At 32.6% G+C, this 9,424-nt stretch overlaps 3 protein-coding genes across 5 annotated transcripts; 1 reads left to right on the top strand and 2 right to left on the bottom strand.

Annotated features, from left to right (window-relative positions):
- Nucleotides 1-605: 605 nt before the first annotated feature.
- On the bottom strand, nucleotides 606-2,841 carry LOC139104317 (UDP-glucosyltransferase 2-like). Its single transcript, XM_070659742.1, has 5 exons — nucleotides 2,452-2,841; nucleotides 1,912-2,334; nucleotides 1,503-1,734; nucleotides 1,199-1,424; nucleotides 606-1,014 (listed from the first exon to the last, which is right to left on the bottom strand). Exons 1-5 carry the CDS (start codon nucleotides 2,839-2,841, stop codon nucleotides 732-734), a joined length of 1,554 nt encoding a protein of 517 aa, XP_070515843.1. The 3' UTR covers nucleotides 606-731.
- Nucleotides 2,842-3,496: 655 nt separating this feature from the next.
- Nucleotides 3,497-5,627, bottom strand: Ttll12 (Tubulin tyrosine ligase-like 12). 2 transcript variants are annotated; one of them, XM_070659728.1, is made up of 2 exons: nucleotides 5,451-5,627; nucleotides 3,497-5,374 (listed from the first exon to the last, which is right to left on the bottom strand). In XM_070659728.1, exons 1-2 carry the CDS (start codon nucleotides 5,460-5,462, stop codon nucleotides 3,497-3,499), a joined length of 1,890 nt encoding a protein of 629 aa, XP_070515829.1. In that variant the 5' UTR covers nucleotides 5,463-5,627. The 2 variants fall into 2 exon arrangements, with proteins under 2 accessions (XP_070515829.1, XP_070515831.1); XM_070659730.1 differs by lacking the exon at nucleotides 5,451-5,627 and having other exon boundaries at nucleotides 3,497-5,039; nucleotides 5,128-5,288.
- Nucleotides 5,628-5,664: 37 nt separating this feature from the next.
- Mau2 (Mau2 sister chromatid cohesion factor) lies at nucleotides 5,665-8,825 on the top strand. Of its 2 annotated transcripts, XM_070659733.1 has the most exons (9): nucleotides 5,665-5,984; nucleotides 6,241-6,420; nucleotides 6,536-6,814; nucleotides 6,902-7,148; nucleotides 7,278-7,525; nucleotides 7,632-7,837; nucleotides 7,960-8,162; nucleotides 8,237-8,452; nucleotides 8,798-8,825. In XM_070659733.1, the coding sequence occupies exons 1-8, from the start codon at nucleotides 5,760-5,762 to the stop codon at nucleotides 8,431-8,433; spliced, it is 1,785 nt and encodes a 594-aa protein (XP_070515834.1). In that variant the 5' UTR covers nucleotides 5,665-5,759; the 3' UTR covers nucleotides 8,434-8,452; nucleotides 8,798-8,825. The 2 variants fall into 2 exon arrangements, with proteins under 2 accessions (XP_070515834.1, XP_070515833.1); XM_070659732.1 differs by having other exon boundaries at nucleotides 8,237-8,825.
- Nucleotides 8,826-9,424: the final 599 nt, after the last annotated feature.

Below are 9,424 nucleotides of genomic sequence, written 5' to 3'. Positions count from 1 at the left end.
TTGTCATTTTGTCATAAAACGATCGAGTGATAAGCAAAAATACTGACCATACATTTCCTTTTTCATAAGCCTGACGTTAATTTAAAAATAACAAATAATTGTGACGTTATTGAAATCAAGAACTCGCAATTAAGCGCGTGATAATTAAACACATTTAAATAATAAACGAATCGATAAATAATTTCCTCTATTTTTTAACCATTATTTTTTCTGTGCTGTGTAATTTTGTAATAATTACGTCAACAGGGAGAAATAATGGTTTTTGTTACACTTCTTCTTGGGCAGAAAATTTAAAACAGTTTTCTTTAAAAAGAAATAAATAGTTGAATAACGCAAAACGCGCTTTTTATAATATCTCGATTATATTAAATTAATAGCGCATACAAAGCGATACTTAAAATTTTTACTATTTCTCTCGTTTAATAAATAATTTTTGTAATACGTGTTTACAATAACATCGTTCTAATTATTAAGTCGGCAACTAAGTTGAATAATTTCTAATGATTCATAATAATTTATGATTAATTCAAAATATGTTAATTTAAACGATACGATAACATGAAAAGCGAAGTAGTTAAAATTGAAATAAAATGTATGTAAATACATAGTTTTGTAAATTTTATTTTTTTCTACATGTAAGATAACACTGCTTACATTTACTTGTTGCAATTACATATAAGTTAACATTAGTTAAGTATTGCAATTTGAATTTATTGGTGAACATTATATAATTAATTTGTCTTTTTTGCAGATGACAAATTGTTATAATTTCTACATATTATTTTTAATATAAAACGCGCAAGAATTAATAACGTAGTAATAGCAATTATTGTACAAACCAGAAGAAAGCCAATCACGTCGAGAAGAGACAATTGCCACCAAGTCAGTTCCATTGCGGGTGATCGCAAAGAATCTTCCCCGTGCTTAATGACATATTCGATCCAATAAATGGCAGTGTCAAGAGCATTTAATGGTCGATCGAGAAATCGTCTGGACAGGTTCTGAGCGGCTTCTCTAAAATAAATGAGTTATTTCAAGATAACGATTAAACACATTACATTACAAAAGACAAATAGAAAGACAAATTAAATCTAAGATTAAATTACTTTAACGTTATCGCAGACAAAAATATACAAATGTACATGTTTTCCTTTAAATATTAATTCGATACAAATATGTATTATAAAAATTTTCCTACTTATATAAAGGATTCCATAAAATTGCGTTTAAGACTGCGTTCATGTCTTTTTCTGTAATCGTGTGAACGTCAAGTCGCAAGGCAATATTTCTAGCGACACACGCATCGATGTTCATAAACTGTTCGGCAAAGAGTGGTATACCGATTAAAGGGACACCGTACATTATCGCTTCCTGCGTACTCAGAAGTCCACCATGAGTGATAAATGCTTTTATATTAGGATGTTCTGCGGCATTACATTTATATTAAATAATTTCATATATTTTGTAATTTTAATTTATATACGAAATTAACAATTACTTACTCAATATTTTACTTTGCGGCATCCAAGGCAATGTGTAAATATTTTCTGGTAAATCATGTGGTAGTTTTTCCGGATTTGGCACTTTCATTAAAACATTTACAGGCGCTATTTTGCCTAAGGAAGCGTAAACCACTCTCAAAAATTCACTTGGAAATGTTTCGATCAAAACCATTGAGCCAAAAGTGAAATAGACGAAACCGTCTTTGCTGTCGTCCAACCATTTTTTTAATTCCTGTATTCATATAAATATTCATATAACACATATGTATAATGTATCAGTTTGCAGAGAAGTATTATCAACGATTCTTAAATTACATTTGCAATTACATGTAAGTTTAGTACGTACTCTAGATTCATTAGACTACGCTACAAAAACTGAAAATAGCTTTATGAAAACGAGTTTATTTACAGGCTGCAACGTTTGATTCTCGTCCTGGACATGGAGCCCTCCCACATCCACCGCTGCAGGGGTTCTCGGTTGTATCCCATTTAGCGCGATGTGGGAGTTGATGAGGACCAACGACAGCTTCCTCTCCAATTCTCGAACACTCGGCATATTCGGCCCAAAATGTTCTCGTATTATTTCATCTTGCTTTTGTGTTGTTAGATAATTAAAATACCACTTGTTGTAGAACGTGTGCACGCTGTTATACAGACGTTGCCAGAAATTCATCCGACCTTTGAAACTTAAAAGATTGTTTGGCACAAAAGCCAAGTTCTCGGGCTGAGAGATCAGAGGAGGTAGCCATGGATATAGCGACGTAGTACTGATACCAATCAAAGGAACTTTTAATATATGGGCAATAACACTGAAGCAATGCGCACCAAAAACCTAATAAGACGTGCAATATTAATTACAATGAAAATGCGTCAGTACTCGATTGAGTAGTTTAATATAATAAGGTGTTATTGTTAATTTGAAAAGAGTTAATCTTTTTCTATTATATACCTCGATAAGCACTGCATCGTAAGGTGGATTCTTCGGTTGTGCAAGCTCTTTTATTGCAACATTTTCTAAATATTCACATAGATTGTTTCCTGCCATTATCGCAGAAATTTCCAAGGTATTTAATTGTTGTATGAAGTCATATGACATATTGTTCGCCAAAACTACATCCATTGGTAACGTTACAATATTGGTATAATTCGGATAAGGCTTTTTTAAAGGAAACTTGCTGACCACGTCGACTTGATGACCCTTTCTAGCTAGTCCCTTCATCAGTTGTTCAGATACAATAAAATGACTCCTACCTTCAAAAGGAAATAAACCGAGTAAACGATATCCATGGCAAATCACCGCACATAAAAACCAAAAAAAAATCAATGGCAACACTCGCATTTTTTAAATTCTGTATTCGCAGTAAATTATACAAACGATAAATCACGTTTACATTAGTTTTTGCATATACGAGTATATTCTTGTAATATGTTTATGTACGATAGTACAAAATCTTAAATACTTTTTACTATTATCGACGTTTAGTATGTACAAGATTTTATTGGTTAATTGATAAGATAACACTATCTAATAGAAGAGGTATAGATAAGAGAGAAGAAATTACAAAAATTAAGCACAGAACTAAGTCAAATAAACTTAAACGATTTAAAATAATTGGAGAAAAACTGGTTGGAGAGAAAAAAAAATTGGTAATTTAATTGTGTGCCGATATAAACGATCGAGAAATTAAAAATAAACGAGATAACAAATTTGTGCGCATAGTTTATCTAATAACATTAATCATTACAAAACGTACGCAGTACAAAACAAAACGTTATTTGTTCTCTTGCTTTCTCTACGTTATGTAAAACTGCTTACATCTAATAATTTTTATCAATGAACTATATTAAATTTGGAGAAAAGTGCATTAATTGCAAAACAATAATACAGAAAGTTTTAAGAACTGTTTCGAAATAAAATTCACGAATATAGTTTAAGTTTAATATTCATAATACCATTTTATTATGAATAAAAATCTGTGATGAACAGTTTAACATTACTCTTGAGCTGCGTTTAATACATGAAACACTTCTGGATTCTCAATATCCAAAAATAAGCATTTAAAAATGTCATTATAAAAGTCTGGATAATATTTACATGCCCGCTCGCAATCAGGTGCAAAATTAATTTCCAACAACTTAGGCTGCATTTCGCTACATCTCCACTCTAGCATCAAATCAGCCGCGTAAACTGCTCTGCTTTGCGGACTTTCGGCTATTCCTTTTGGGGGTGGTTGCGCAACTGCAGCTTCGAAGATCTGTCGTAATACAAAAAGAATTTTCGGTTCGACATATGTTTTCCAAGGATAATCAGGATACTGACTTTCCCAGTTTGCAATAAAATCATCACATTTTACATGAAACAGCCGATTTGCCTCGCCATAATTCATTACAGTAAAATGTTGTTCATATATATCAAAATCGTCGAGTTTGAATGATAGATTAGCAAAACGTAAAAAGAAATTTGCATAAGCGTACGCGCGTAATGGCTTTACAGATTTGAGCAACACAATGTATCTTATATCAAATTTTACTTGGTCTATGTCCGGTCTATTGTATAAAACCGGATGTTGAACATATTTCTGTGCGATTTTCGGACCTGTAGAAGGCATTCGTAAAATATGATACAGATTTTTGGTGATATGAATATCTAAGCCTCTTGCCAGATTCCAGGGTTTGCAAATCCAATAATTATCTAAATTCTTATTTGATCGTTGCGTAAAATAAGCGACAAATTGTACCAATTCCGTGCTTAGATTATATGTCGTTGGTAACCATTCTGGATAAGTTTCGAGAGTATCTAAGTCATACAATTTGTTCATTGCTTTTCTTCTACATGTAATTGCTAAAAGATCCTTTATCGTCAAAACGTTTTCATAAGGAAATTGATTTATAAAAACGTGAGGCGAGGAAACAATCAATTCCTTGTATTTCTTGTAATGAGTTACGATCCACAGAATGTCGGCCTCTTCTTCGTTATCAGTGATTTCAAATGCTGGATCTGTCAAGTATTTCTTCACATAACTATATTGCGAATATACCTTTACTTTTCTATTAGTATCGATTTTAATTTCATCCAAAATTTCTGGCAAACTTTCAGGATCTTGACCCGTTAGAAAATAGTTTTCATCTGGCTCAATTTGTTCAAAACTTTCATCTTGGAAGGAGCTATGAACCCAAGGCAATAACAGTGCACGCCTTGTTTCAGGATCGTTTGTCAGTCCTTCGACAAAATCTCTTGTAATTTCTTCCCCTACAGCAACATCTTTTATAGGAAATAAAATTGTATATATTAAACCATTTATTCTATGCATAAAAGGGACAGCTCTAAAATTTGGCTCATTGCTGTGATTTATAGCACAACCAACCTCATCCATAATATACCATATTGGCATTCTATTTTCTATCTGTCCAAAATTGGCCGAATAGGATTGATTGTAACGCCACATTTCAGTTATAACATTCTTGACTTGCTCTAGATAATCTACCTCAATACTTAATCCCATGAGGAGACACATTCGTTCAACTAAGGGTGGTGCACTAAATAAACGTTGTTGAATATATTTGGTATCATATGTCCATGCGTGATCAATAAGATATATATTTTGACAATCTTGTGCAGAAATACCTTTCTCTGCAGATACAATTAACTTCCATGTTGGATCTATAGCATGCTTTTCTTCATTTTCATATTCTATTTTTGCTAATTGAAAGACTTTACCAGCATCCAAAATATTATCATGTATTTTCTTGTATAATGCTCTCCAGAAAATTTGAGGAACACCAGAAGATTTGAGTTGTGCTTTATGAAGAGCAACAAACATATTATAAGAGTCAGTATTGTCCATCTTAACGTTCTTAACAGCGTGGTTCATCTAAATTAAATATTTAATAATTATTAATACAAATTTTTATTAATCTAAGAATAAAGTGAAATGATATGTAATATACCATGCACTCCATATATAAGTAAAGAGAAAAATATAAAAGCCAGTTCAGTTAGTGAACGTGTAAGCAAGTCAGAGTCGCCGGAGACACCCAAAAACGCCGTAATAAACAAATCAAATGCTCCGCTGTTCCGGTAGCTCCGAAAAATGGTGGGAAAACGTTAAAGAGACTGAGGAGAGTGATGTGCTTCCTTCACTCCATGCTAGAGACGCTGAAAATCGTCCCCACTTTTTACAAAAGAGTTGTTGCTGCATTGAAGCCATTGGAGGCGCTGAAGTAGAGCTGGCTTCGTTCGTGTAGTGAAATGTTAAAATGGCGTCTTCTCAGGACGCTTGGTATCTCTCGCTGCTTGGCCTAGCCGAGAATTTCCGCACGTCGAGTCCGCCTAACATTAAATCGTGCATCCAGTGTTTGCAGGCGGTATTCCATTTCAAGCCGCCGCCGCGTGTCGAAGCGCGCACTCATCTACAGCTCGGTAACATCCTGCTCACGCATACGAAAAACATCGATTTGGCGCGATACCACCTAGACCAAGCGGTGAGTATTTACTGCTCGGCTCCTGCTGCGTTGTGAGATTCTGCAGCCCCATCGTTTCTCTTTTCTTACTCGGTTTTGTCCTGCGGCTCGCGCGATTCCGCACGCCTGCCCGTCCTAACCTCTCTGCGTAAAATGACAACAAATAGTACGACGTCATACGTTACGTCAATCGCGGTTCATGAAGTTACATTAATATCAGAGCTGTAGTTGCCTTTGATTACTCTTATTATTAACACTTGGTTTTTTTTTTTTTTAGTGGCGATTGAGTCAGAACATCAATACATTCGATGATGTAAAGTTTGAAGCAGCCAGTGTCGTTGCTGAGTTGTATGAGCAACAGCTGCAACCAAATCTGAGTAAACCAATTTTGAGGAAAGCAATAGAACTCTCTCAACACAATGTCTATTGGCATTGCAGACTTATTTTTCAACTTGCGGTAAACTCAACAATTTGAATTTATATACATATATTAATATATTTATTTATATTTATTATATATTATAAATAAAATATTTATTTAATATACTTATAATAATTTATATGGATTGCAGCAAATTCATGCTTCAGAGAAGGATTTTGTCGCAGCAAGTAGCTTGCTTGCAGTGGGTGTTGATTATTCTCATATAAGCAATGCCAGTTACACCAGAGTTCTTTTTCTTCTAAGTCGATGTATGCTGCTATTGATAGATAAAAAGTTTACTGAGGTTCATCCTCTTTTAAATTCAGCAGGTCATCATGTAGAAAATTGGCAAGGTAGTCCACACCAAAAAGAATATTTAAAGGTGTACTTCTTAGTTCTTCAAGTATGCCATTATCTTATGGCAGGCCAGGTGAGAATAGTCACAAATTTTATAAAAGATTATGATGTAACAAATGTCATTCTAACATACTATTTTCTTTTTTTTTTTCTGAAATAGGTAAAGAGTGTGAAACCTTGTTTGAAACAATTGCAACAAAGTATACAGACTATAATGTCGCCTAGTTGGCCAGCAGATGATGTGGTCACAGGCTCAAACATTGGAGATATGTTTATATGGATGCCGAAAGATCATCTATACGTTTTAGTTTATCTAGTAACTGTTATGCATTCAATGCAAGCAGGTTACATGGATAAAGCACAGAAATACACCGACAAAGCTCTTAGTCAAATTGAAAAATTGAAGAGTAAGTATGCATGCTATTTTAATTTTAATTTAACATAATTTTATAAAAAAAAAAATTTTTTTACGTTATTGGTTTATACCCAGGTAAATTTTTTGCCGTTGTATTGAATTTTTTATTATTATTTTGCAGTTATTGATAATAAACCTATCTTATCTGTATTTCAATTAATGCTTTTGGAGCATATAATTATGTGTCGGCTTGTAATGGGAAACAAAAGTGTTGCTCTTATGGAAATTTCTCAAGCTTGCCAGTTGTGCAGGCGGCAACCAAGATTACTTCAAGGACATAGACCACAATTACATGTATTATTAGGGTTATATGCAATGTCTATGAATTGTATGGAAGCTGCAGAGGCTCAATTTGTTGCTGCACTTAAAGTATGAAAATAGAATTATTAAACACGATAAATAATTTGAGACTTAGACATGTCATTCTGTTTCTTCAACCATATCAATTGTTTATGTATATTACATCTTTTTTCAGACGTCGCAAGAAAAAGAACTTTGGACATTTGCAAATTTGAATCTGGCAATAGTGTATCTTAGATCAAAGAGAGAAGCTGACTTAGGAGCATTATTAGAAAGGATAAATCCAGAATCTCTACCGTCACATTCTCATTCTTTGAGGGCAGCTGCATACTATGTACAAGGACTCCAAGCTTTCTTTGGTGCTAGATACAATGAAGCAAAGTATACAACATTTTTTTAAATATATATTTTATAGATACATAAAATATATTTAGAAATATACATAATTTTATTTATAGCGATATTAAAATACATTGATATAAATGCACTAAAATGATTTTTAGGCGATATCTTAGAGAAACTTTAAAAATGGCAAATTCAGAAGACTTGAACAGACTTACTTCCTGTAGTCTTGTACTTTTGGGACATATATTTCTTTCTTTGGGAAATAGTAGAGAGTCAATGAATATGGTTACACCTGCAATGCAATTAGCTTCTAAAATACCTGATGTACATGTACAACTATGGGCTACTGCTATTTTAAAAGGTATATGTAAATACGTTGCAAAGTAAATAGTAATATTCTAATTATTTATACATCGTATAATTGAAATATTACAGATTTGTACAGAATTTGTAACGATTCTAATCGCGAGAGTGAGGCGTATCAAATGCACTGCACATTCTCTCAAACTCTCCTGAAGGACCATTTTCAGAGTACACAAATGAGTGAACACTCGCTCATTCAATGGACAGAAGGTCCGATGCCTACATCACCGACTAATCCACCACCATCCACATCGCAAGCAATTCTCTAATGGTATAAAAGATATTTAGGTGTGTCTATTTACTTAAATTGTCCAAAATTGTCTAAAACCATGTATATTTGTACTAATTATTCATTGAGTTGTAAAATGAAGTTGGGTTTAGCGTTATTCAATCTCAGATATTAAGAGACATGATAAAGAAAATCGGATTTAATTACAAATAAGACGAAAATATAGAAAGATTAATGGATATTTGATATAATATCCAGACTTTTTTAATACATGAGAGTTGTGGGGAGTATATGGCAACTAGATATAGGAGAGCTTAATAGCAGTTTAAAGTATTGTTTGAATCATCGAAATTGTACACGGCAGGGACTGACTATTTAAGCCATTAATATTTTGTTTATTTCAGTTTATTGCATTAAATCGTTTTTATGGAATTATTCAAGAGAATACAAATGCTTATTATTATAATGAAAGACGGACGCGATTTTTAGAATTATATGAACCATTCTGCTGCACAATGTTTTAGGCAAGATTTGTATTGCACATACAATAGAAGATAGATTGGACTACAGAATAAAGATTTTTATTTTTGTTTGAAAATCTCGTTGATTTTATACTTCTGGCTAATATGGCTTTACAAATCTTTATCTCCTAAATTATGTTATTATTTATTTTTATAACATGCTGCAACAAGTAAAAATGAATATCTCAAGTTATTCAAGCAAAACAATTACATAATGTGTTTTTTCTCATTTTTAATTGCGATATTAATGTACAATGATACATAAGTATCGTATACAGGTAAAATCTTATTTAAAAAAGCAATTTTTCGACATTTTATTACGTGAGTAAGGAAGATGGGGAACAAAGTATCAAAATTTAGATATTAAATTTTGTAAATACTGAATTGTAATAAGAATAATGAAATCCAAGTAATTAACTTTTATCACTATTAATAAGGTTTGATAAATTATCCGTACATCCAATGGATTATCATAATGGAAATTATTTTACTGGTTTTTTTATTATTATT

The sequence above is a fragment of the Cardiocondyla obscurior genome, linkage group LG07, assembly GCF_019399895.1.
Source record: "Cardiocondyla obscurior isolate alpha-2009 linkage group LG07, Cobs3.1, whole genome shotgun sequence".
NCBI classification, from domain to species: domain Eukaryota; kingdom Metazoa; phylum Arthropoda; class Insecta; order Hymenoptera; family Formicidae; genus Cardiocondyla; species Cardiocondyla obscurior.
Note: the sequence above shows the minus strand (reverse complement) of the source record. Positions and strands in the feature narration are given on the sequence as shown.

What these genes read in the sequence shown, in the direction of transcription:
- Mau2 (XM_070659733.1), top strand. Translation starts at nt 5,760, where the DNA reads ATGGCGTCTTCTCAGGACGCTTGGTATCTCTCGCTGCTTGGCCTAGCC. An exon ending in ATTATCTTATGGCAGGCCAG is followed by an intron (nt 6,815 to 6,901) that starts GTGAGAATAGTC and finishes TTTCTGAAATAG; the next exon opens with GTAAAGAGTGTGAAACCTTG. An exon ending in AATTTGTTGCTGCACTTAAA is followed by an intron (nt 7,526 to 7,631) that starts GTATGAAAATAG and finishes ATCTTTTTTCAG; the next exon opens with ACGTCGCAAGAAAAAGAACT.
- LOC139104317 (XM_070659742.1), bottom strand. Translation starts at nt 2,841, where the DNA reads ATGCGAGTGTTGCCATTGATTTTTTTTTGGTTTTTATGTGCGGTGATT. An exon ending in ACGATGCAGTGCTTATCGAG is followed by an intron (nt 2,335 to 2,451) that starts GTATATAATAGA and finishes ACGTCTTATTAG; the next exon opens with GTTTTTGGTGCGCATTGCTT. An exon ending in GCCGCAAAGTAAAATATTGA is followed by an intron (nt 1,425 to 1,502) that starts GTAAGTAATTGT and finishes GTAATGCCGCAG; the next exon opens with AACATCCTAATATAAAAGCA.